The 26,212-nt window shown below is 40.8% G+C and overlaps 1 protein-coding gene across 6 annotated transcripts in view; it reads right to left on the bottom strand.

Moving 5' to 3' along the window:
- The window catches only part of LOC128795094 (integrator complex subunit 6-like), a 39,462-nt gene extending 13,467 nt beyond the window's left edge, over positions 1–25,995 (bottom strand). For 4 of the 6 annotated variants that reach the window (XR_008433391.1, XR_008433392.1, XM_053955565.1 and 1 more), the window contains exons 1-9: positions 25,827–25,995; positions 25,666–25,743; positions 7,800–7,949; positions 7,282–7,371; positions 6,782–6,965; positions 5,834–5,962; positions 3,825–3,988; positions 2,582–2,734; positions 876–1,008 (exon numbers count right to left, since the gene is read on the bottom strand). Coding sequence is in view for 4 of the 6 variants with exons in the window: in XM_053955565.1 (XP_053811540.1) it covers positions 876–1,008; positions 2,582–2,734; positions 3,825–3,988; positions 5,834–5,962; positions 6,782–6,965; positions 7,282–7,371; positions 7,800–7,949; positions 25,666–25,743; positions 25,827–25,937 (1,192 nt within the window). In the remaining 2 variants the exon portion in view is untranslated. Of the gene's footprint in view, positions 1–598; positions 680–875; positions 1,009–2,581; positions 2,735–3,824; positions 3,989–5,833; positions 5,963–6,781; positions 6,966–7,281; positions 7,372–7,799; positions 7,950–25,665; positions 25,744–25,826 lie in introns of all 6 variants that reach the window. The other 2 variants (XM_053955568.1, XM_053955569.1) reach the window with 2 other exon arrangements.
- Between the last annotated feature and the right edge of the window lie 217 nt (positions 25,996–26,212).

Below are 26,212 nucleotides of genomic sequence, written 5' to 3'. Positions count from 1 at the left end.
CACACTTTGGGACAATCACCAGGCTACATAGGTAACTATAAAAGACACATAATCAGCAAGCACAAGTTTCTTCTTTTTTGGTTATGACCAGGATTTCAAAAAGGCATTCCTGAATTGTGTTTTGATCTTTTTTTTTTTGTCCTAGAAATGAATAGAAAAATCCTGTGTAAGACAGTAAAACTCAATTCGCTTGGTCACTGTTCTTCTGTATCACCCACAAGATTAGAACAAAAAAGCCTTAACAGCATCTGCAACTGAAAGGGTTAGTGGCACTCTGGAAACTCCTCTCTGCCATTACCTTTATGCCAGTTACTCACACAGCACCTTTTCATATTACCTTTCCTTAGAAAATAATTTCATTGTAGGAGTAAAAAACAAAATCAAAACCTGGTCCTTTGGGCAGGAAAGAAATGCAGACTGTTTCACTGCTCAATTCCTTCTACTGCTCTGAACTGCATTAGGGAATTCCCTCTTCCCAACACCCGTGACAAACACTGCATCTCATCTTCCAGTAAAAAATAAGCTGCTACAAGAGCAACTGCAAAACCTGGATACACCACACCCTAAATGAGGGAAAAGAATGGAGGTTGAAGCTTACTCCAGGTTAAGGAAGAGGCTACGTGTCTAGGAGGTGAACAGCATCAAACATGCACTGGAAGCAGGTAGCTCTCCTCCTCTGCTGGAGAGAAAAAAAGGGAGAGGGGGTATGAAAATCCTCTCCTCCCAAAGTACGTTAAAAGAGTTTGCAACATTCTCTACTCTCTGATCTCCATTATTTTATATTGTCTCAAACTAAGGCAGAACACCAACCATTATTGTTTTGCTTTTACTCTGGAGCAGCTGCACTGGCAGCCCAATGCAGATGTGTTACCTACCTAACAATGGAAGTAAAACAGGGTAGTTGTAAGGCATCACAAAGAGGTTTACACAGGTTAAAGTAGTGCTTGCTTTTAAATACCCAAAGGGGTGGCCGAGTTCGCTGTATTTTCCACTGCTACTCACAAATACCTGACAAAGAATAAGAGAGAGCACTGTATTAGAATGAAGAATGTGAAGAACAGTAAGCAATGGGACTTTTTAAAATTCAAATCAATCTGAATCCAACTGCATTAAGACAGTAAATTATCAAGCACAGACAAATCTGAACACATCAGGGTGAGTGAGGACTTACATTCTCCAGTCACCAAACTGAGACATGCAACATTTAGCGTACACCCAGTAAGTGTGGAAATGCTCTTCACAGAGTAATCTTTACTGCTTTAGTGAAACTACTGTGAAGTGATGCCCTGAAGAGTTTTTGAAATTATTTAAAACAGGTTAGGGACATCTGTTGAAGGAATGTTAAATAAACAAGCTATTTGAAATTAGTCTTCTGAATCAAAAATAGCACAACTGATGTTTACAGCAATGATGAAAAGAAATGCAAAACATTTTTAAGCATAGAAATTAAACAAAACAAATAACCACTCAAGAAATGTCTTGATTGTGCTCAGTGCCAACATTCTTTAAATTTACTTTATTTTTTAAGTGCACATATATGAGTGTTTTAACCCTGAAAAGCAATACATGTAAACAATGTTTCAATAGGATAAAAACTGTAGATGTTCTTGACTGAGGCAAGCAAAATATCCCACATCTAAGTCAAAAATGGTTTTCCTAGAAAAAAATAAACCTTGGAGCAAATAGTAAGTGGTTTTCCTCTGTTTTTTTCAGGGCATAAGAAACTGGGTTTGTTGCATGGTTTCTATGACAATGAGCCTATTTCTCTGATTTGTAAGGGTATGATGTGTAGCTGGGAGAAGAAAAGCAGTTTTTGAAAAACAGCAGAGTAATTTTAGTAACTCAAATAATGTCCCTAACAGAATATAAAGGACATTTTTGAAACTAGTTTTTTTTAAGTAGCTTTAATTTTCCTTCTGAATATGCATGTCATATTTTCAACTAAGTTATAGTATTTATTAGGGATACAAAAACAAAGACACCTCCAAATTCCCAGCTAAAGGATCCTACTGAGCATACTCCTGGTGTACACATTAGGCTAATATTTAAAAGAACACCACCAAGATGGGAGCTTGATTTTAGAGAGGACACAAACTTATAAAAAAATTACAAAAGTATCACGTGACAAATATTTCAGCAACAGAACTTCAACCTCTTCAAGGCCAATCTAGTCAACAGGATCAACAGCTTCCATTCAATTCCCATTAGCAGCCTCAACCATCTAGTGAAAATGATCTGCAGCTGTTCATTAGGTAACATGATGGAAACTAGTGCTGGCTTTTCCCTGGAAGCAAATGGAAGCCTGCAGAGATTTTCAATTTATCCAAAAATGGAACCTGGGGGGCACATTTCTTAGCAAAATGAGATGGACCCAGAAAGAGAATTAAATGAGATTACAAAGCCTGTGAACACTCAATTCTGACTCCTGATAATTCTCTTAGAAAGGAGGTAAGTGAAACCTTGACATGTTTCTTGTCATCTGCTGCAGAGTTTGAACCAGGCCCCAATTCTCCAGGCTTGCAAAGACTGAAGTACCTCAGATTACCCATTACATTTCTAGAATCAAATAAAGGGCAAGTACCTGCCAGCAGGTATGGGGAGACTTTCGTTCCAGGATGTACTGGGTGAGGGGTGAAGGCTCAAGCTCATACTTGTCAAAAGGAAGCTTGTCTATGACCATGGGCTCACAATCCACACAGGAGAACCTCACCACAGGGTGAGCAGTACGTGGAGGCTGAAAGGGAAGAAAAGGGTATCAGTTTTCACATATTTATGGCAAACAAATCAATTCTCTTAAAAACATCCATAAGCGGGTATTTCACCATCCTGTAAGTCTTAAAACGCTCAGTTTCCACAGCAGTCCTTCGAAGAGAATAAATACAAGCTACCATAACAGAATATAAACTAAATATTTCTCTAACTGAAAAATAATGCTCACATACTGATACACTCTTCCCATCAAGAGAAAAACATGGTTAATATGCCACTATTTATCTTTATATTTAAAATATGTTTATCTTTATATTTAAAAGCCTTAATGTCAATTGAGCTACAACACAGACAGGCTTAAAGGAAACTTCAACTCTTCTTCCTAGCTTGAAGTCCACAGAAAAACAGATGGGAGAGGGCAGTCAATTCACAGAGAATCTCTCAAAGAACTCTCTACAAATCTCTTTTTTATTTTTCCCTCTTTAATCAGGAGGTGGGAACAAGGAGAATGGACAGAAAGTACCACGTGCACTTGCGAAGTGCAGGAACAGAACATGCCTAACAAAAGAGATGTTTCTAAAGGCTAGTAAGGCATGCCAAATGTACGATCATTTCAGTAAGAAAAGGAGAAATTAACACTGTTTTTCTCCTCATTTTCTGCAGGGAATAGCTCTTCTGTTTCCATTTTAATTCTTCCTACTAGTGAAAGAGTCCACACATGAAGTAATACCAAGGAAAATAAACCCATGGTTGATCTTCTTTCAAAAACAAATACTCCTTTTTCCATGTTAATGAATTTTATAAATCTTTGATTAAAATTTAATTAGGCTCACTATGATTTGTGCTACATGAAGTAACTTACAGTTCAATTTTTTAACCTTTTAAAATCTTTCAGCAAATTAACTAACCATATACATTGAAGTGAACTTTCTGGATACAAGAAATGTCACAGGTTACAGTAGCCACATTAGATTATACCATTCTGTTTTAACCCTTTAAAGCAAAGTCACATCATACAATAAATAGAGAAAGTAAAAACTACTCTATCCATTATCTATTTTCAGTCTGTTCAACTATTTATACAGAATCCTTTTTTCAGTTCTTATTTTACTTACCAGTGTTGGTGAATTCTGATCAGGCCAAAAAGATTCTGGGATTGGCCAATGCCCCACAGGAACACCCGTTTTAGGGTTAGGCCGTACATAAATGAGTTTATGACAACTATGCCACGGCTGAGAAGCAAATGAATTGATGGGCCTGGATGAATCAACAAGTCCATCTAAAATTTAAACAAAGCAAAATAACAAAAAGAAAATGAAAAGCTACATGCATGCATTTGTCTGCCAGCAAAATTTCTGTATTAGCAGCCAGTAAGGAATTTCATTACTCCTGTTCCAAAGACATACAGATCTTTATATCAGAGGCTGAAATAACCTATGCATCCAGGTGTACATAGAAGCATCTAAGAAACAATTCCAATATTTGCCCTGATCTCCCTTCTGCTCCTGTGACACAGTCCTTACACAGTGAGTGCAGCAAGGCATACTCACATGTTATGGAAAATGTATTTGCTTAAGCTCAGTGTCTGACACAGTTCCCACAGGCAGCACCAAGCTACTGCTGCTGGTTCTGCTGCACCTGGAAAGGCTGAGAATTGGCATTTGCATTCCTACATGAGCTGCAGTGCTCACTGACTGATGCTGCCACACATGGAAACCCAAAGAGGAGCAAAGTTTCTTGGAGAAGTTGGATCCATCTTGCAGGAGGCAGCTTTTGCCACATTTTTAATTACAACAATTCCCAGATCACTTAAACCCCACAGGCTGCTGCAAAGGCCAGCCTTCCCTGCCAGCCCACCAGCACAGACACTCGTGCACACTGAGGATAAAGAACTTTGTATAAAGATCTTTGTAACACTACAGATGTAACCAGTAGTTTTCAAAGACTGCTCTTCAAAGCAAACAGGACAGCAGAGATCACCCACTTAACCAATCTTCATTGTTTTAAAAAGATTTTACATTACTAGTTTTCCTTGCTTTAGAGAATTAGACAGTAATACTGTGGAAACCATGTTTCTGTGACACACCAGTTTGGTTTCAATGCAGTATAAAAACAGTGAGTTTTACAGCTTGGGCAAATCCTACAGTATTTCTCTCTAGTTTAGGACTTTCTCAATTTCCATAGAGATTAAAAGTCTTGACATTTTTATACATTCATATCCACAGCCCATCACCCATTCAAATGTGACAGAAATGAAGTTAACAAAAACCCCACATTTCACCAGTCATTCTGCCACACAGGAGAGAATATTTGGGCCACCAGAGACATTTGGGAATTTGCTGCTGTGCTGTCCAGCACAGCGTTATAGGAAAGCCTTCCTCAAATAAGCAAAAGGAGAAAACAAACATAGAAAAAGCTGATTCCAGAATGAAAGCAGGAATAAAGCTGGCTTTGCTAGAATGTTCAGGTGATGCTAAAGCTATTGTGTTTTCTGATATTCCAGGATCCCAACTTCCTAAACTGGAACTGGTCAGCCCTCTCCTTTTAAGCCATGAACTTCTGCAAATCTGAAGAACTGCTTCACATTTGAAGTGCACTTTCCTCTTTTCCTCTTATGCACTCGACTCACAGAGAGCAAAGTAATTCTTTGTTCTTTACACAGTTTTTCACTCACAGCTAAGAACATTCACCTGCATCTTACTGATCTGTGATCATTTAGCAGAATGAAAATCTACAGAAAATTAAGCATTGAGATTGCTTTAGAGATGTTTAAGTGTTTAAATACACTACTGCTAGATTTAATTATTTTAAGTACAGTCCTGACAACACTGTAATTCAAACTTAAATGCTTCCTGCAAACATTCATTTTCCTCAGCCATCCAAAAAGAGGAGTGACAGAGCCAGCCAGCAGTAGATGATCCATACAAGCATGTGCAGACATATGGCATCATTTCACTTAGCAAGGATCAAACTAACATTTGTAAAAGGTGTATCCTGTACACTACAGGGAAAAGCTGGCAGGAAGGACATGGAAGACATTTAAGGACATCTACACACAAACAAAACATTTTATCTTAAACATTAGGAGCGGAGAGGGGGAAAAAAAAAACAACAATCACTGTACCTTCTCCAATAGGAGCTGGGTCTGGTCCTGACTTCTCAAAGTTAATAACAACTCCACTTTGGACTTTTTGAACTAAAGATTCTAAACACTGATTCAACATTCTTTGTGTCCGAACGCAGTATGAACGACCTATGCAAGGGAGAAATTACAAGGGGAAACAGAAAAGCAAATTTTGAGTAATCTTAGTTAAGGAAGATGTTTTATTACCTAAGTCATACTGCCAAGGCTTGCAACTTTAACCAAAATAACAGCAACAAACTCTGTACAAGTTTATGTAAAAGGCAAAGTACTTTGCAAATCAAATACGACCAAGAAAAAGAACCAAAACCCCACAACCTGCTGAGATTTTGTTACTAAAAAGAGGCCATTAAGGCTTCATCAGGCTGGACCAAGGCCAAGTTTATAGAGGCCCTTAGGAAGGCCTGATTTCACCAAGACTATGTAATCTGCTTTTGTCTACTCAAACCTCCTCCTCCCACACAACAATTTCTCCAAGCACCAATTAAAAAAAAAAATCCTAATCAACATATCAAGCAATAGGCTCCAGAATTAATTTTTTAAAGATTAAATTTAGCTTATCAGCCCTGCAGCAGAATTAACATCTCACTAATAGCAATCCTGCTCAATTCAACACTTAAACAAAAAAAAAATTAAAAAAAAAAAACCCTCATGATGAGCAAAGCCAACCTCCAGAATAACCAAAGAAATTTTCTAAAACCTCCTACTGCATTTAGAAAATGCTCTCACATCTAGACCTGAAATAGGAATATTGCTTTATTTTAAAGTTCTCCTGTGCTACTGGAATCCAAGAAAGCACCACATGGATTCACATGGACACAAAGTAATTCAGATAGAAAAAACAGAAAGAGGTGAAGGTGAATTAAAGGAAAAGAAATATTTCAAGGCAAATGCCAAATGTGAAGCAAAGCAAAAAAAGCATCCAGTTACCTCCTGTAACCTCACACATCTGGGTGATAGCAGATTCATCAGTAGGCACACTCCCAAGCTGCTCTGGCTCAGCAGATGCAGCTCCTGGCAAACGCAGCACCAGAGCAAACAGCCTTTGATCCCAACGGAATGGTTCTTTGGTTAGTTCACTTCCAGGCAAAGGAGAATTCAATGGAAGATGAAGCTGGTGAAAAAAGATTTAAGAACATTTTCCAGTATTTGACACACCAGCTAAAAACATCATATCCAAATTAATTCATTTATCTGTAAAAGACCCCATTTCTCTCCAACCCACTAATTTATCTGAAGTTCTCATCTCAAAACCCTTACAGACTATGAATTTAGGGGCGAGGCAGTGACAGAATAGCTGGTTTCTATTCTCTATAAAAACAGGTCAACGATGAAGAAGTACAATTAGCAGGAAAAAACTGATTAATATTCATCTCAGCATAGCACCAACCTGCACAACCATAACTTGAAAGAACTTAATGCAAGTTTACCTCCTCTTGGACTCCAGCTGTATTTGTCAGTTTGTTTCCATCTGTGATGGTAATCAAAATAGATGGCTCCAAAAAGAAAGGATTCCTTCCCTACAGACAAAAGCACAAGAATGCTAAGAGCAACCTTAACACACAGGCTGAGAGGCTTGTATTTTTGTCATTATAAAATAAACAGTAAGGTAAGCAATCTTTCAAAATAATCCTGTAATTTTTTTAGTAAGTGTGGAACCACACAGAACTACACAAAATGGGCTACTCCTGTGAGTCTACAGTTGGGTCATTTATACTCTGCTTCTTTGTACTTCAGTGAGGAAAAAAATGCCAGCATTTTCCAGGGTCTTTTCAGTAGCCATAATAAGAAAAAATGAGCCCCCAGTTCAAGCTCTTACACAGAGCTATTCAACATTAAAAAAAAGTTAAATGCAAAAAGGAACTTGAACCACCAAAATCCCTCACCAACTATAACTTAAAAAAACACAGAAATATAAAAGACAGACGACTATAGATAGATTTGTTACCTGTCCATAATTGTCTATTCCAGACACTAATCTATTGAGATTTAACAAGTCAAACGATGACCTGAGTGCCTGACCAAGGGTTGTTAGTCCTGAAGCCTGAAGGTTTTTCAGTTCATTCATGAATGTTGCATGGTTTTCCTTCCATCCAGCCTGTTACATAAAATAAAAAAGCTTATTAGTTATTCTAGCAGCAAACTGCAATCAACTGCAAGTTGGCATTTATCTCTCTTCCCAACAAAAATTAATTATATTCCTGATTAACAGATGCACTGCACCATTTACATGCTGCACACACCTAATCCAGTTATGGACAACTTGATGTGAAACATGGTTACACCTACAATGGGAGACTCAAGAAAAACACACTGCCAAGCACTGGAAAAACTTTGTATTACCATGAAAATTGCTGTAGAGATGATGCTGTTAATAGAAGTATTTGGATTTAGCATGTAAATATTTTTTTAGGAGAAACTGCCAAGTTTGGAAATCAGAAATGCAGCTGCCAAAGTAACAGCAAAGGTAAAACCAAGACAAAAGCACCATAATGTCACTGCCTCTTCTGGCATATACCCATTTCCTTTTTGTCCTTTCTTCCATAAATTAAGTCTGGAAGAAAATAAAGGAGTGGCTGCAAACACCCTATTAAGAATCAAATTACTATTTAGTATCTCAGGGTAACAGCTTAAAAATCTGGAGGTCTTTAAAAAAGTTATTGCTGACAAAGCCCAGGGATCAAAGGAACAGCAAGTGATGAGGGTAGATCAGTCCAACCAAGCACTCTGGACCCTCTGGTAAGCAGGCCCAACAGGTGTGATTCACATTCTCTTCCCTTTAAAGTGATTTGCTGCACAGTTGGGAAGCTATTTTAGAAAAGACCAGCTCACAGGGAATTGGTACAGGATTTAAAGATGCCTTAGCTAAAAGCCTGAAAGTCCTGGATATTCCTGTAACTCTCAGCCATCACACCATACTCTCCAAGGCACTCCTGCAGCAAGCAAGCAGTTATTCACCCAGGCTCACTATCATCTGGCACCAGAGACATTCCCCGTGCTCCACCAGGAATGCCAGCGACGCAGACATGGAGAGGATCATTTCAGACAGCCTGACTTCTGCTGGGACAACCTCTGAGCAACACATCCTGCAGGTGAAGCAGGTTCTCCTCCCTGTGCACTGCCTCGGCAGCAACCACCTGCTGGCTGTGCCAAGTTGTGCAAGAACGTGAGAGGACAGGATTTTCCTGTGGTTTTTTTAAGCTGCTCTATCCCATTGCCAAACCTTAGTACACACTGAGGGCTCTGTAAATGGTCTTAGGAGAGACATGTTCAGAACTGTAAAAGATACAAGAATCGAGCAGAAAGGACATGTGATGATCAATACTTCTGTTGAGTTGACAAACCTAAGCTGGGTGGATTTCTTTTCAGAATAGAGAATTATCCCAAGATGATACAACAAAAGTATTTTGGTCAAGTTTAGCTCCCTTAACCAGTTCTTCAAGCTTGAGATTAATTCAAGGGATACAAGTGAAAAAACTCTGCAATGGGACAAAGAAAGAACAGATTTTCACCAAGACTGGTTCAGCTTTATGATTAAACTGCCCTGGCAGCTCAAAAGAACCAGGTAATTCTCAATAAAACACCAACACTCACACACAACCATAACTTAAAATATAGTATCTCATCAGCAGAGCCACAGCAACCTCCCACACCTGTGGTCAGCTCAAGGCAAAAATGAAATGCAAGCATAGAGTCACTGTTTTAGAGTAAAAGTGACTTAGTTAATGGTATTTTTTCAGAATGAAATAGCACCAGATCCCAACAAGATGATTTGCCTTATCCAAAAAAAGCTTCTCTTAAACAATTTTAAGTGAATAGTTACCAAAATTGTTTTGTCTGAATTCTAAGGACCCCTAAATGTAGGTGAGACTGCTCCCTTTTGTCTGGCAAAAACACCCACCAGTGAGTCCATCAATGTTCTTGGGAACAGCCAGGCTGGAGGTCAGAAAGTGTCTTCCAGCAAAGACCATTTGCCTCAAGTTGTTACTAAAGCACATGGGGGAACAAAACATTTACAAAAGAAACATTACTCCCAGTCTACATTTCTTGATTTGAACTCCAATGAATTTAAGAGTATTCTTTATAAAATAAACAGTAAGAGTCTTCTTCACTGGTATTTGGAGATTCTGCTATTTTCCCGTTGTGAAAATGTTTGCTCAGCTTCCAGCTCTCTGTTTGATCTTGCTGCAGTGTGTTCAACTGCCTGCAAAATAAAACATGTACCATTTCCCCAGGCAGAAGTAGGGAAGCTGAAGGTACAAGGAGCAGCTGATCTCCAATGGTTGGCTGTCCAAGGAAACTATTTTCCATCTTACAGATCTCACAGGATCTTTAAAGATAAAGCCAAGGAGAACTTTACATTTGAAATAAACAGAGTAATATGGAAGAACTTCTCATAATAAGAACAAGAGCAGCAAATGCAAGATTTCCATATCCAGCTCTAACTAAGTCTGATTAGTTAATGTACTCCATTTTCTACCTTATCCTCAAAAAAAAAAAGATTCTTGAATCAAAAACACTTAAATCAATGACAAGTCTGCTTCTGTAAAATGTTTTTCTCCAGAAAGACTCAAGCCAGTGTATATAATGAAACATGTATTTCAGGGACAGAAACTCCAGCCCCATAGAAGTCTGTATATTCTCCTTTCCATATATACAGTAGGGCAAAACAGAGTCAAGTACCCAACACTGAGCAGATGCACAAGGAGTTCACGTTGAAGTGATTAAATAATAATCTTTCCTAAATTCAAAATACTGCCACTAACACTGCTTACAGAAAAACCCACTGGCTTTATTTGCCAGGAGAAACACTAATGACAAAAAAAAAAAAAACCCAACCAAAACCCCACGACCTTTAAAGGACCAAAACCAAACATATTCCACAAAACTACTAATCCTCTACAGGTCAGTAACTAAGAAGTCAGAACTGAATAATAGTTATTTCAGCTGTTTATGAACCAATTTGAACCATGAGAGTATTTGCTTCTAATCTTCCAATATTACATTCCAACTTAGTCACTTTTATGTCCAGAATTTATTAATAGCAATCTGAGCAGCCTTTACCTTACCAGTATATTACTGGCCTTTCCTTTGATAATTTATATGAACAAATAATTTTAGACTCTAAACACATACCAGAAGACTTTCAAAGATAGCTAGGAAAAAAACAAGTACTAAAATCAAAAATCTCACCCTCTTTGCTTATGCCAACAACAGACAAAAATGCACTGTCATTTGGCCTTCTGCAAGCTCTGGATACCATCCTACAAACCACCCAGAGATTTGGAAGCATCACACCACCCTCCAGCTCCTGGCTTCAGCCTTGGCAAGCAAATCATGCTGACAAGAAATAACATACTTTAAAAGTAACATTTTCCTCCGGTAACTTAGTTCTCGGACAAATCCATGCCCTGCTCTATATTTCACCACACAGCTACAGAAGTATTTCAGCTGCTTCAAGAAGCAGGTAAGGTCAAAACAGCTTATTTCAGCAGGAGAAAGGCCCACATTAACGAGAATTCAAACACCAAGGTGAAAAATACAGTGAAGAAAAGGAGATCTTATTTAGACCAAGCATAATCAGGACTAACTGAACATCAAAAGAACAGCTGAGCAGCAAAAGAAAATCTTGGTCAGAGCCAGTAACTTAAAAAGACCTTCAATATTTAGGAGAAATAAGATTTTAGTTGCAAGACACTAGAAAGAAAATCTTAAAATTCTGTAGCAGGAGTTAAAAAACAAAAATAAACCGCCTCACCTTCATCACATAAAAGGGGGCAGTATCAATGTACAAGTAAAACAGCACCAGGTTTTGAATATATGTAACACAGATATTGGAATCTCAGCTACACTGGTTTATCTGTCAGGTTTACTGGTCTTACTGTAGTTTTTTACTTGTTCATTGTTGGTTTGTTCTGGCTTTGATTGATGCTGTGCTTTTTTTCTTTTATTCTTTCCAACTATTTCTTGGCACAGTTTTGTCAGCTTGTAAAAAAGGGGGCAGAGCCAAAGGCTGGGCATTAGAGCACAAGAATTCCAGGTCCAAAACAGTTCCCAGTTTCACCAGCTTCAGGAAATCCAGGGACATGGTGCTTTGGAGGCTGCAAGGCTTCATCTTCAGAGATTATAATAAGCAATGCCCTAAGACTGAGCTGCACAGTTTATTGTTCAGTGGAATGCTTTCAGATCTAATTCAAAAAACAATTACTAAAAATAATCTTCCAAGAAGACAATTTGCAATCCTGCATGCCAATCACAACAGCCTGTGTTACAGTACATACTCAATAGTTAATCAAACATACAGATTTTTAAGAATTCTGCTAATGTTTCCCTAGAAAGAACAACTGCATTTCAGATATTACAACTTGTTTAAAGTATTTAAGTTTCTCAGTAATTCAAGCTATTATTAAATGCACCCATCTTAGGAAAACAAACTACCTGAAGATAACATGCCTGTGGCATCCTAGCTTGTCAGTGGCAATCATTTGGAAAAAAGGTAAGAAAAAAAATCCAGCTGGTGAAATGTGAAACCACCGCTGCTATGGAATTTCCAAGTACCACAGGAAGACAGGGAGACCAGCAGAGCATTTTACCTCCCAAATCACCAGAATGACTCATTTTTAAATTACCTTTCTGTTCACTGGTGACTGTACACATGATCACAACTCAGACCTGCTCATGTCTGAGCCAAAGTCAAGCAAAGTCAAGTGTTTCTTTTGTACAGAAATGAATTATTCTTTTTACACCCTAACAATTCACGGGGCTGCTTCCCAAATGCCGAAGTATCTCCACCTCTTTGTAATCTCCTGAACCCAGCCCCAGCACTGCTCAGTGGGTTCTGCAGCAGGGAATAACCTCCTATGCAGCTTTGAGCTTCCCTGTCTGAGCATCAACTTTGGCATAGGAGTTTTAGCAAGCCAAGACTGTCTTGGTCACCCCAGCTCTGCCATAATAAAACTCAGCAAACAGGGAGAGGGAGAGGTGCTGGTACCATGTGTCCCCCTGCCCATGAAGGACAGGGTAAGGCTGCTCCTCAGTACAGAGCAGCCAATGCCCACACCACCCCCACGTGTTTGATCTGTTATTCAAAGATTTGCTAGCTAAAAATGGTACACGGGAGAAGAAAGGTACTGACTACACTACGAACACCAAATATATTTTTATTTAACATTTTTTATTTTCCTAAAATTATTCAAAATCATATGACCTACTAATCACCTGCTGATTTCATCCTCACAAATGTTTGTCTATGCAAATGGGGCAGAAAAACAGCTCTAAGAGACACAGACATTGACCCCCCTCCAAATACTTATGAATGCCATTTTTGAGTCAACACAGCCCTCAGGTTTTCTGTACCTTTGGCTGCAGAACTCTTTCTTATTTCAGCACTTCTACTCTCTCATTTATTCTGTGCAACACACCAGTCCTGTCACTGCACAGCATTAAACAGCCCATAGCAAAGAAACTCCCAAGATCAATTCTTTTTTTTGTTCTTGGCACAGGAGAGCAGCACAGCACCCACCTCTCCTATCTGAGATCAGCACAGCTCCAGCTCAGAACGACACTGGCACACAGGTCTGACCTCAGCTCATCACTGGGGTGGTGCTGAGCACAGGGAGCAGCAGGGCTCACTCCAGGAGGTGCACACTGCTATCTGCTCTGAGACCTGCCTAACAAAGACCCTCCTTCTCGGTTCTCATCTGAGGAGTATTTTAGCAGGTAACCAATTCACAGGTTTAAACCACTCCCTCGATAATCCCACAGAGTAGTCAAGTACAGTGAAGAGTCTATAGAAGCATCACTTGGTGTTCCTTACATCAGAGCTAGTGAGCACCAGGTCAGAGTGTTAAGGCTAAGTATTGTGAATAGTATGCTAAATGCTTTAAAACATCTTTAGAAAAAACACATCTTAAAAAAAGAAGACACTGAAGTAGAGGATTCCTTTGATCCCACATAGCTGATACAGCGTGACACCAGATTTTTAGCAGAAAGCTCTCACTGCACAACCCACTATCTCCATCCAGCTCCAGGCACCACAATTCTTCCTTTTTCTCTGGGACACACTATGTACCTTGATAACACAGAATCTCTCCTGCCCTCACCCACATTATTTCTCCCTACACAGCTGGAAACAGGGCAGGGCAGCTGTCCCTTGGGACACAAGAGCCACACTAGAGCCCCTCCTGGACACTCACCACTGGGGAGCACCCTCCAGTTTCACTTCCCCTCAAAGCAATCCAGGCCTTGCACTCCAAAGAAGGGCTGCAATGTGAAGTGAGACGCCCAGGAGATCCCCTTCAATTGCACGTTTCTAAGCTGAACTCTCCTGTACCTGCACCCATCAGACTAAATAATTTTTGAAGACAGATCAAATCAGTTGGTTTTCTAAAGCACATTAGTGAATGTTAAATACATTCTAGCACAGTATGTAAGTGCCAGTTTTTATTACAGGCAGTCAGCTACACAGAAAACTATTTCATCTTGTATAGAAAGAAGTATTTCTCCAGGAAACCTTAAAATAAAAAAACCCAAAGAAAGCTCCATCAAACTACACCATGCAATTCACTGTCCTTTCAAGATGACTTCACCATTAAATAAGACACAGAAACGCTTTTCCTTCAAGAAGAATTCAAGATGTTTGTGTCACAAACAACTCAATCTTTAAGCACAGCACCCCTGCAAAACACAAGCAGAGAGGTTCTTAAGCTCCAGTTACAAAACGTGTACTGGGGTCCTTTGCTAATATCAGCATTTAGAGAGAAGCAGCATCTTCTCCTACAGGAATGCCAAATGCAGAAGCTGTATGAACAACTCAAAGCTGGAAACTGCTTGGAACCAAGGGATAATAATCAATGCCAAGCAAGAAAGAAAAAAGCCTACACTACCTTTTTATTTATTACCCACTGCTCCTGCTTCAATCCATCTCTGGATTTAGCTTTTTGGTCAACAGTATTTCATGCATTTTGACAGTTACTCTCACTGCACTTTTTCTTGTACAAGGAAAAAAAGGAAACACATGAAGAAAGGAAAGTATAAATACCAAAAAGATCATGGTATCACCCTGTTCCAAAAATCATTCTCATTTAAATAGAAAAACACTATCCAGTTAAAAAAGCACCTATTTCTGAAGAACACTCGAGAAGCCAGGATATTTCAGTACAGAGCTGAACCAAAACAAGCTACATTTCACACAACAGCTTAATGGAGAGGGAACACAGAAGTAATCACAGTTTACAGCCTTAGCACAGTAAACATAACAAGAGGCTCCATGCTCCTGTTCAGCAGCATAGCAGTCATTTCAGAAATACCATTATAGGTGCATCTTATCCAAACACTGTAGAGAGGGCAACTGCAGAAATGTGGAGGTTTCAATCAAAGATTTTCTGCTACTCACAGTGCCTGTTGCTCTTTCAGCCTATCAAATATGCTCTCAATACCAATCAGCCCCAGCTCTGTCCTTCTCCTGGTCCCTTCCTACACTCAGCATGGCTGGAGAAGTCACAAGGAAAAAAGGCAATAGCTAAGAGGTTACAGAGTAGCTGCTACTACACAACACAAGGGACTCCTCACTGCACGTTTTTTGCAATCAAGTGGAAAAGCATTACTGATGATACTCTAGCTTTACAGCCCAGAGCTGGAGCAACACAATATGATTCACGTTTCTTTTGCAAACTGCCACATTCTTTCCTCCTTCCTCCCAAAAGCACATCACAGAACTAGAGCAGCACACCAAAGTGCTACAAGTATTGCAAATTTACTTCGAAACTCACGAATCTAGAAGGAGTCATCTAATCACCAGCTTTCCTCAATTAATGTCTGAAATGCTGTTCAACACACTGCTGAGGAAAAGTAGTACTTTAGATGACCATTAAATTCATATACTCATGGAAAATATCACCTAGCCAGCCCAGCAAATAACTTCACTCTCATACAGCCAAAAATACACTGATGGCCTTGGGAGCATTACTATTGATCAGATTTTTATTTCAGATGATGGCAAGGTTGGATTTCTTTTTAATGCAAGAGTCATCTGGACCAAAAGTAACTACCTGAGCTTAAGCTCTTTTGATTAGAGAAAGCTCCCCCAAGCCAGGCCCTCTGAGTGCAGGGCACATGGTCCTGATCCAGCCCTCCAGTCCCACCACATCCCAGCCTGGGAGAACCATCGGGAGCCCTGGCAGCAGCTAAAGGCACCAAGTGTTCTGCCTCAACAGATGCACATTCTCCCACAAAGCAAAGCTTAACTTTTTTTTTTTTTTTTTAATCAAGACTCACTGGCTGAACCATTAACAAGCTATGAAGACCAGTGCTAATGCATTATACTCACTTAGAAGCAGAGCATAGCAACACCAGCTTAACCACACTGTAGATCTTTGTTTTCTGCCCAATTAATTGCTCGACAACATCCATCTTATCAAGATTCTCACTTTTTAAAACACTATTTCACACGTTTAAGATTTTAAAAGCATCTGTGAGAACAAAGACAAACCAACAATTGCTTTATCTTTAAAAAGTAAAATTAAGGCGTTCTGAACTGTTAGGTTTTTTTAGTCTAGAATAACATTCAATAAATCTAGTGCTGCTTATGCTGAAATTTACATAGATACACAAGGAAAGAATCATAACTGGGTAAACTCTGGGACAGAAAATCATAACAATAAAAATAATAGCTATTTAAAAATAAAACAAGACTTGTTTACTTATTTGACAATAAGCAGTTCAAGTTTCAGAGATCCTTGTCAATCTCAGTTTTTATACCAAAAGAAAGTTTGTTTTTTCAATGCTCTGCAGAGTGAATATACAAATCAATACAAGTCTATGGGCAAGTACAGATTCTGATCTGCACAATAACAGTCTCTTTACAAGAATTAATCTCTTGGCACATTCTTAAAACCTCGATCCTAAAACATGCTGCTTACAGCTGAAATTGATTGCTATGTGTTTTCCAAATGTTCTGAATCAGCCAGGAAAAAAAAACAAAGCAAAAAAATTCCTTTCAATTATTGCCTGCTATATTTTTGGGAGGTATAAAAGCACAAGAGTTACATCATTAAGACGTGCACTGTAAGGATAAAGTTTAGGAAAGAAAAAAAATACCAAGATTCAATCTCTAAAAGTACATTACTTAAGTAATGATCTATACACAGCACCAGCTGCTCTTTACATTTGGTGGGGTTTTTTTTGGTTTTTTTGTTTTTTTTTTTTTGGCTGGTTGTTTTTTTGGTGGGTTTTTGGGTGCGGTTGGGTTTTTTTTGTTTGGGTTTTTTGGAGGGTTTGTTTGTGGTTTTTTTTGTTTTATTTTGTGGGGGTTTTTTTTGTCAGCCTGTTATTAAATAAAATCAAGGATAGAGGCATTCAAAATACAGACAGTGAAGAGAATCACTAAGGCTGAAGCCATCTGGACCCTTCTGACAGGGCTCTTGGAGTTGCACTGCTCCCCACTCCAAAAGCACTCAGCTCCAGAGCACAGGTCACACAGTACAGAACGTGCTTTTTCCCATTGAATCCCAGTTGCCTGAGGTATGGGAACACTGCAGGAGACAGCACTAAGATACATCTTTTCTAGATCACAGCAAGCTCAAAACATCATTGTTGCACCACTGCTGCAAATCACAGTTCCTCCTGGCAAGCTGTTATAAAATATGCGAAGGTGAACAAGGTAGAAGTGTCTGCAATCTTAATTACCTTTTTCCACTGTTAAAATGTGAGCCAATCAAATACTACATCAGCTCTCATCGAGTTAAAAACGAATGAATGCCCATTCGCAAAGTATCACAGATGTACTTTGTGCATCTTTTTAGCCACCCCACACAGCCAGGGTGCAAGGCCCAGGCCTTTTTACATATATATATATACACCAACAAAAAAGACATTTTTCAAAAACCTCCTAAGTGAAACTGAAATAATAACAGCACAAAAGGGGTAGAGGCAGACCACAAAGATTCCATATGCCAGGAACCACCAACTTCACAAAGCACCCTCCTTACAGAACACCTCCCTACAAAAATATAACTCAGGAGATCCAACTCAACTGTTTTGATTCCACATTTTAAGCTTCTATTTTTAAAATAAAAGTGACCTTTGCACTGAGGATGAGTAAAGCCTCTTAATGCAAACCTATCTACTTTTGTCTAGTTTATCCTGTAGTCTTAAGGGCTTACATCTTTGAATGTGTCCAAGCCCAAATAAAGAACCAAATAAAAAGATGAAAATATAAATTGCTATAATGGCTATGAACAACAGATGATGGTTTCCATTCAAGGCCTCTGGCATCTCATCTATTGTACAGTACAAAGCAGAAACCCACCCCACATGAAAAAGCAAGATTTTACTTTGCAGATTCCTGTAGGAGCAGAACCAGTTAAAATATTTTCATTAAGAATTAAGCCAGCAACACACACTCGCCCTTCTGTGAAGACAGGCAGCAGGTGAAAGCACAAGTTCAAGTATTTAAATACTTCAAAATTATAATAATAAAAAGGACTGCCAAGCAGAGTTCAGACCCTCCTGTCTATCAAGAAGTTAATTTCTGAACTGTCCTTCCATTTAAATCTATTCCTTTCAAAAATTTAACCGTCACCTTTAAGTTCTTGCAGTAATTTGATTTTTTACAAAATACCTCAATTTCAGAAGGCACAAAACTATATCTTTTAGAAGAATGAATCACCCTGATTACTACTGCTCTGGTTTTTTTTAAAGCAAAAGGTACATTACTTTTCACAAAATTCCTCGTTATCATGTTCTGTCCTCATTACACCAGTTCCTGGAAGAGGCTGCTTACAACTCACAACCAGGACACAAAGAAGTAAAGCAGCATGCTTATGCATGTTTAAAAGCATTTTAACACATTTTACACTACCCAGTATGATGTTTCTCAGGAATGGAAATGTGCTTTTTAAAGGACACTCTCGATAGGAATCAATTTAGTACCTTTATAAGCTAAAAGGGGCTACAATACTTCCTTGCTTGCTGCAGGGATGCCAACTGATGATTCCTAGGATTTTAGTAAAATGCATTTTTAGATGTTTTCAGATTCTGAGACACATACACTGCAGTATGTAAAATACCTACCACCTGCACCAACAAGAACCTTCTGCCTATGGCCTTACTTATCCAATTGCAGAATAGATGACTAATTTAAAAAAAAAAGAACTGTTAAAAACACATTCTTCAGTCAGATTTAAGTGATAAAGCAGTTAAATTGAAAGAAGCATGTAAAAACTGTTTGGTGGTTATTCCCAAACAGTATTAAGTTGATTTTGTTTTTACCTCAAAAAAAAAACCAGACAATCCTATCTGCATGGGTTCCTTAAACAAATGACTTCTGTTTCTCTTCCTTAAGTCATTGTGTTTAACAGAGGAAAAGCAATTGTTGGCTTTAACCTGCCAGTCATTTCTGCTCAAAGACAGCCTTCTGAAAATTTAAAACAAAGCCTCAAACATGCACAGTGGAAGACATGGAGGAGAGGTGTGTGGAGTACTTCCAAGGCAATGGAAGATGTTGCTGCTCAGAAATAAAAATACTGCTGTAACTGACCCAAGAAGTGCATAGTGGTAGAACAGGGATGGTTATCTCTGTCCACTGAACAAGCACAGAATATAGTCTCCTGAATTAGTTATCAAGAACAGACACTGTGTGCTGCTTACACTTCATCCAGTCCCTCAGTACTACATTCAGCACCTCTTTTCCCCCTTTCCAACAGCGCCTGGCTAGTGGGTTCACTAAGTGTGTACATCATGAACAGCATATCTGCAGAGAAAGATAGGCCTCTCCCACTGACCTCAGCTCTCTCTCCCTTTTGCACCTCTCGGATAGCAGCTTCCCTCTTGCCCCTGCAGCTGCTATCTGCCTTGCACCAAAAATTCTGCCTGCACACCCCACTGCCAGCTTGTAAACCTCCAAGTGTATTCCCAGCTGCTCACACCACCCCTTCCCCAGCACAGGCCAGACCACCAAGTACTCGTGCCTGCCAAAAGTCAGACCTTTTACATATAAAACCCAATGATTTTCAGCGTCTCAAGGTTCCTGTAAAAACTTAATCAAATTAGGCTTATTCTGTGGATCTGCTACAGTTTACTAGGTATTCCTCTGGTTTTCTTCCTTCACAAAAATGAAAAAACACACTAATGCATTTCCTACCACCTCAGGCAGCATTCCTGCAGATCTCTGCCTCAAACCCACCAGGTTTCATGGTTGGGTTTCTCTTCCTCCCTGAAGCTCAGTAAGGAGCTCTGATCTAATTTCTTCCAAAAACAGACAAACAGATCTCACATCTCTTTCAGCAGTACAACCTATTCATTTGCCCCTGCCCTGTGCAGAGTGAATGGTAATCAGTTCCATTCTGCACCAGCACAGGATCTCCATGAAAGCAAAATTTAAAAATGCTTCTGCCAGAAGCTTCTGTGCCACTGAAATAAAAGACAGCAAAGTTAGTCTCCTCAAGTGTGACCTTATGAACTCCCAGTTTTGAAGCACTATTTCAGTATCATAAACAAGCAGGTTATTTACTTACAATAAGTACTCTCTGACAGATGCTTTAAAAAGCCTCTACAAATTCCTGCTCCAGCGTCTAAGATATCCCAATCCAACTCCAGAATTTCAGGGAAAAAAAAGAAGAGGTTGCTCAGAGTCCATCATGAAGAGCTGCTTCCACAAGGGAGCTCTTTAGCACTGAAACATATGTTCAGGCTAGCAGGGAACAGCAGAGGAACTGGAAGGCATCCTATCCATCAGTCCCAGTTTGCACATCTCAAACAGTGCAGTGTTTCACACGCACTGTATAAAGTAATTTCAGCTACTTCTTAGACAGCTATGTACATATTTCTGCACTCAAATTCATGGAGCCTATTTCTGCAGTGCAGTCACAGCTGACTCTTGAATTCAGTGTAACGCAACAGAAGGAGGAAAATATGTATTTCAGAATATAACTTATGTTCTCTCAGTCCTCTGACTTGTGACCAGATCATTTATGAAGGTCAGACAATAGAATCTCACATGAACATAAAACAGAAGTCATATTTCTGTGACCAGATAATAAATAATATTCCTCGAGCCCTGAGGAAAGGCCGTATCACTGCCAGCAGCCAGATATCAGTCACAAGGGAACAGGGCAGTCCAGTTAATCAATAACTCCACATAAGGCCACCATTGTGTTTTTGGTCTGGGCCTGAACTCGCCATTTGCAGCCCAAATCCACAAGCAAGCCACAAACTGCAGGATGTGAGGTTTCACAAAAATAGAGAATGGAAAAAATAAATGAAGAGTTAAGCTTGCTTTCCTTTTCAAAAACTCTTTTGGCTAAGATTTTGGCATGAGCTCCATTTTCAGACAAATCTAGATAGATCTTGCTGAAACATCATCACTGGAAAATAGCAAAAGCTTGCGGGGAAAAGGGTAGGTGAGAAGACTGTTCTCTTTTCTCCATACTTTTACTCTAGCACCATTACTTCACAAAAAAAAAAAATAAACAAAATGGCTTAAGATTCTGCCCACTTACACCACAGCATGTGCTTACGTACAGAGAAATATCTATATTTGACAGAGGATGCTGAAATTTATGTGATTAAAAAAAAAAAAAACAAGTGGGTAAATAAATGAAAAAAGCCACAGAAGACCATGAGGGCCATGGCAAGAGCTCATGACAGGCCCCTGACCCAGACACGGTGGCAGCTCGGGAAGTGCTGTGCACAACTGTCAGTAACACGCCTGGCCTGTTCCCAGCCTCCTGCCCCGGCATTCCGGATCAGCCACGTTGTGCAGGAAGGGATGAGAAGGGTGGGGCTGGCACACAAGGCTTGGAGGTGCTGCAGCACCAGGTCACAGCACGGCTGGGATGGAGCAAGACCCGGGCTCTAGCAATGCATGGACAGAAAGTCCTCAAAACAAGGACACACCAGGAACTGTATTCCCTGAACAGGACAATGCATTCTCTTAGCCAGAAGGCCAGGAACATCAAACACCCTGCCAGGCAGCAAGGCTGTTCTTGAACCCATTCTTTTCTTGCCCAACTGGATACACACTGGAAATAAACTCCTTCCATACCTAAATTTAAGCACTAGTGTTTTAATAGTAATAGACACCTCTTACAAAGGTGCTTCACTGTACATCTTATTACCTTCCCATGCATGCCAAATACCAAAAATCAGATGCCCAAATACCAGAACAGACTAGCTCACTTCCATGTGAACATGCCACCAACTAGCACATTCTCACTTGATAGCACCCTATCATAATTTTAATCTAAAAAATGCACTAAAAACATTAGGTTGAAAATTCTTATTTCATGAAATAACATACTAATTTTCCCGTAGTTCATAAAATGAGAGTTTGACCCAACATCCAATGGAATGTACATGTATTTTTCCACTGACCTATACAGGATCACATCACTTGACAATTACAAGGTAAATACATTTCATAAGATGTTTTTAAAATATTAAATATTTGTCTCTTACTGTAGAGTATTTTGGAAACAAAGTAAGAGTTATAAATGGTTGCACTGTAATTGCTGTCACAAATCACCACCTATACATTATATAGCAAATAGAAGCCAAACAGCTGACGAGGTTCCAGAGGCATCTGCTGCCAGAGTGGGGCTGATATTCCTGCCATCCCCACCTTCCCAGGACAGCACCCTGACTCCTCTTTAGACACTTGTCATCACAGCTCTTTGCAGAGCCCCACTGCAAACTGAGAGACTAAATAATTCCATGTTTAAAAAATGGCACAGAGATATTAGCAGTCAAACAGAATCAACAGGTCCTGTAAATAATTTCAAACCATCTATACTAAAGACAGTTTCAAAAACGCCACCTTACTTTCACAGATTTTGGCAAATCATTTGTGCAACAGCATGATTCTTCCACTTAGCACAATACAATACAAATGCATAATACTTTTTTGATATATTCTTGTCCATCAAAAGTGAACCAGTGCTGTTGGTTTGAAATAATTTAATGCTACAGGCAAACAAATTCTGATACAAACCAATCCAAAACACGTATCTCAGCTAACCCTGCTCCAAAACTCAAGTTCCTGTAATTCCTCTGTGCCCTAGGTGGTCTCAACTCCACCACCAGATTATTTCCCTCAAGTGCTTCTCTGGTAAACTATCTGAGAGACTAAGTAATTTAATTAGTATAAATCATAAAGAAAACAAGAGGATAAAACAGCCATTGCTGCACATACTTGGAAAGCAAGCCTGCAAAATGCATTCACTTGCCAGGTTTGTTTTCACATTCTCTAAATCAAGACAAACAAAGTATTTAACTGCAGCAGCATTAGCAAAGACACCAGATTTTTTATGTTTTACAAGCATGTTCTGTAAGACATAGAGAATCTGGCCTAGACCAGGAAGTTTTCCTGGCACAACTGTGGTTGTTAAAAAACACAACAGAGGGAACATCATAAATACCAGTGCAGGTCTTGAGAACAAGTCTTCAAACAGGGAGTCATCACTGCTGTGAGGCTTTCTCTGCTCAAGGAACAGACATGATGACAGCCCAATAACACTCATTATCCCATGAAGTCTTTACACAATAGTTGAGCTGCACTTGTGATTGTAATTACTATAATCAGGTATTTATTGAATCTGCAGCCTGTTCCTAGAAAAGTTACTACTTTTTGAAAAAATATTTTAAGATTGTTTGAGGCCCATTTTAAAAACCAGTGTGCTAAAGGCAGAAATATAAATTTCTAAGAAGAAAAATTAGCAAGTTACAAGAACCACAATACTTTTCCTTTCCCTTGGCTATTTAATGTATATTAAATATGATTGAATGCTATGACAGGTATCAGAGCCCCATTTATTTAAATTACTATTTACTAAAACTGTTAATAGTCAGATGCTCATTAGCACACCAGAATGTACACAGATGCTTATTAAACACAAGGATCTTTCTCAGCAAATCTGAGTATAGACGTGGTAATAACCTGCAGCATTACCACACAGACCTCCAGCAACAAAGTCATGTTTTATTAAATCACCAGTATGCTTGCTGTCACTGCAGGGAGCAAGTTCATTTCTCAAACATAAGATACACTTGTGAAATATTTGACACAAAACTAGAAGAAAAGAAATCTAGGACACAAGAAATCCAGTTAACACTGGCCTAACAAAGACTTAGGGTTTGCATCCAGCCACTAACACAAATGGGGCAAATGGTGTGTGCATCTTGTCTAAAAAACACCTCTCCTAGGCAGATGTAGGTTTTTTGGCAGTAACTTTCTCTAAGTCAAGGACAGTTTCAATTCACAGAAATTACGTCCACACCTTCTTCTGAGGAAATGAAAGGAGCAATACCAAATAATAAATACTTACTCTGTGACTTGTCACTTCAGAAAGCCCTGTAAATTTATTACTGATGAAAGGAGCCAAGATTCATAGCTCATGATAGTTACATTTCCTCATTATCCAAGATGTGAATAAGCTCTCAGCACCAGTGAGTCTACTTACTTCTTAAACATCTCAAGAAGTTCTAGCTGGTAGATCTAGAGAATATTTTCCTTTCTTCTCTATGATGACCAACAATGTATTCATACATTAACTTCTTTGGCCTTCATAGCATGGGTCTACAGCTCAACAGTTACCATAAGCAGTGTATTACTCTGAGCAAATATAGTCCTAATCCAGGACTATTCAGGATTCTAAAACTCCCATAGCAATGCTTTCTGCGACACACTTCACCTAAGTGTTTTCAGTCAGGATGTTTCCATCAGCAAGCTGCAGCCTACAGCATAATGGAGGCAGCACTACAATTTTTTTTTTACTTCTGCCTAAACCAAATGGTGCAGACAATGTGATGAGAACGGCATGGCCGTACTTGCCTCAAACTTGAGGAATGAGAAAACAGGGACAAGAGGAGCCAGCCAGGCAGACTTGTTTACTCTCAAGGAGGCTTAGGGCAAACCTCATCATTCTCTACAACTCCTTTACAGGAGGTGCAGTGAGATAGGGACCGCTGTCTTCTGCTGTGCCTGCAGTGAGGACCAGAGAAAATGGCCTTAAACTGGGACAGAGAAAATTCAGATCAGATATTAGGAGGAAATTTTTCATGATTCAGGAAGACAGGCTGTTTAGGGAGGTAGAGTCTCTGTCCCTGGTGGTGTTTAAGAGGCTGGTACTAGGTGATGTGATTTAGTGGTTTACAAATTAGAGTAGCAGTACTGGGTTGATGGCTAGACTCGGTGATCTTAAATGTGTCTTCCAACCTTGATGATTCGATGGCTCCACATCCAGTTCACCACGACCCTGCACGGAGTGGCGGCTGCGAGCACCTTCCACAGAACTGGTGCAGGCTACCGTGCTCAGCAGGATGAACGGGGCGGGGGGGACAGGGGGACACACAGTGGCTTCTTCAGTCGCAGAGGCGGAAACAGCCGCGGGTGCTGTCCCACACCCACAGCCGCGCCAGGGCCGGGCCTCCGCGCTGCCCCTGCCCCGCGGCCGTGAGGGGTAACTCGCCCTGCCCTGCCCGCCGGGCTCGGGCACTGCCCGCCCCACCGCGCCCGCGTGTCCCGGGGGTCTCAGGGCCGCGCGGGGCCCGAGCGCGGTGCTGGCCCCGCCGGAGCCACCGCCCCGCGGGGGGCGGAGCGCGGCCGCCCCTCGTTGCGCCGGGGCGGTGAATCACGGCCCGCCCGTCTCCTCCCCCCCCCCTCCTCCATCTCAGCAGCGCCCTCAGCCTCTCTCCTCCATACAAAAGCAAAATGTCCGCCATCTTCACAGGCTGCTGCTGCCGCCGCCGGGCCGGACGGGGCCGCGCCGCGCCAAGGGCGGCCCCGCCGCGGGGCCGAGGCGGCCGGGGGGGGTCATTACCTTAATGCAGTAGGGAGGCTCGTCGAACGTAACCAGCATGTACCTGTCGCCGCGGCTGGCCGGGTCCCGGGCCCGCAGCTGCGGAGAGAGCGGAGAGAAGCGGCGTGAGCGGGGCGAAGGGGGCGAGGGGGGCGGCGGCTCCCCCGGCGCCGCGCACTCACCTTCATGAAGATCTCCACGGCGCCCTTGGCGATGTCCAGGTAGCTGGTGCCCAGGTACGCCCGCTGGTTCATGGAGGCGGACGTGTCTATGAGGAAGAGGAGGATCGGCATGGTCCAGGCAGAGCCCCGGCCGGCGGGCTCCCTGCGGAGGAGGCGCGGCGCTCGCCCGCGGCTCGCTCGGCTCTGGCGGCGCTGCCCGAGCTCGCCCGGACTCAACTTCTCTTCCCTGAGCCTCCACCAGCACCATGTGACCAGCGCGCACGCCATTGGCTGGCAATTATACCGGCATTTGCATATTCATGGCGGCGTGCGCGGGGCGGGGGGGAAAGGCAGGAGGGGGAGCGGGGTGACGGCGGGCGCGCGCGCGCCGCACCTGTCACACACAC

This window comes from Vidua chalybeata, chromosome 14 (genome assembly GCF_026979565.1).
Source record: "Vidua chalybeata isolate OUT-0048 chromosome 14, bVidCha1 merged haplotype, whole genome shotgun sequence".
NCBI lineage: Eukaryota > Metazoa > Chordata > Aves > Passeriformes > Viduidae > Vidua > Vidua chalybeata.
This window is presented reverse-complemented; position numbering and strand designations above follow the sequence as displayed.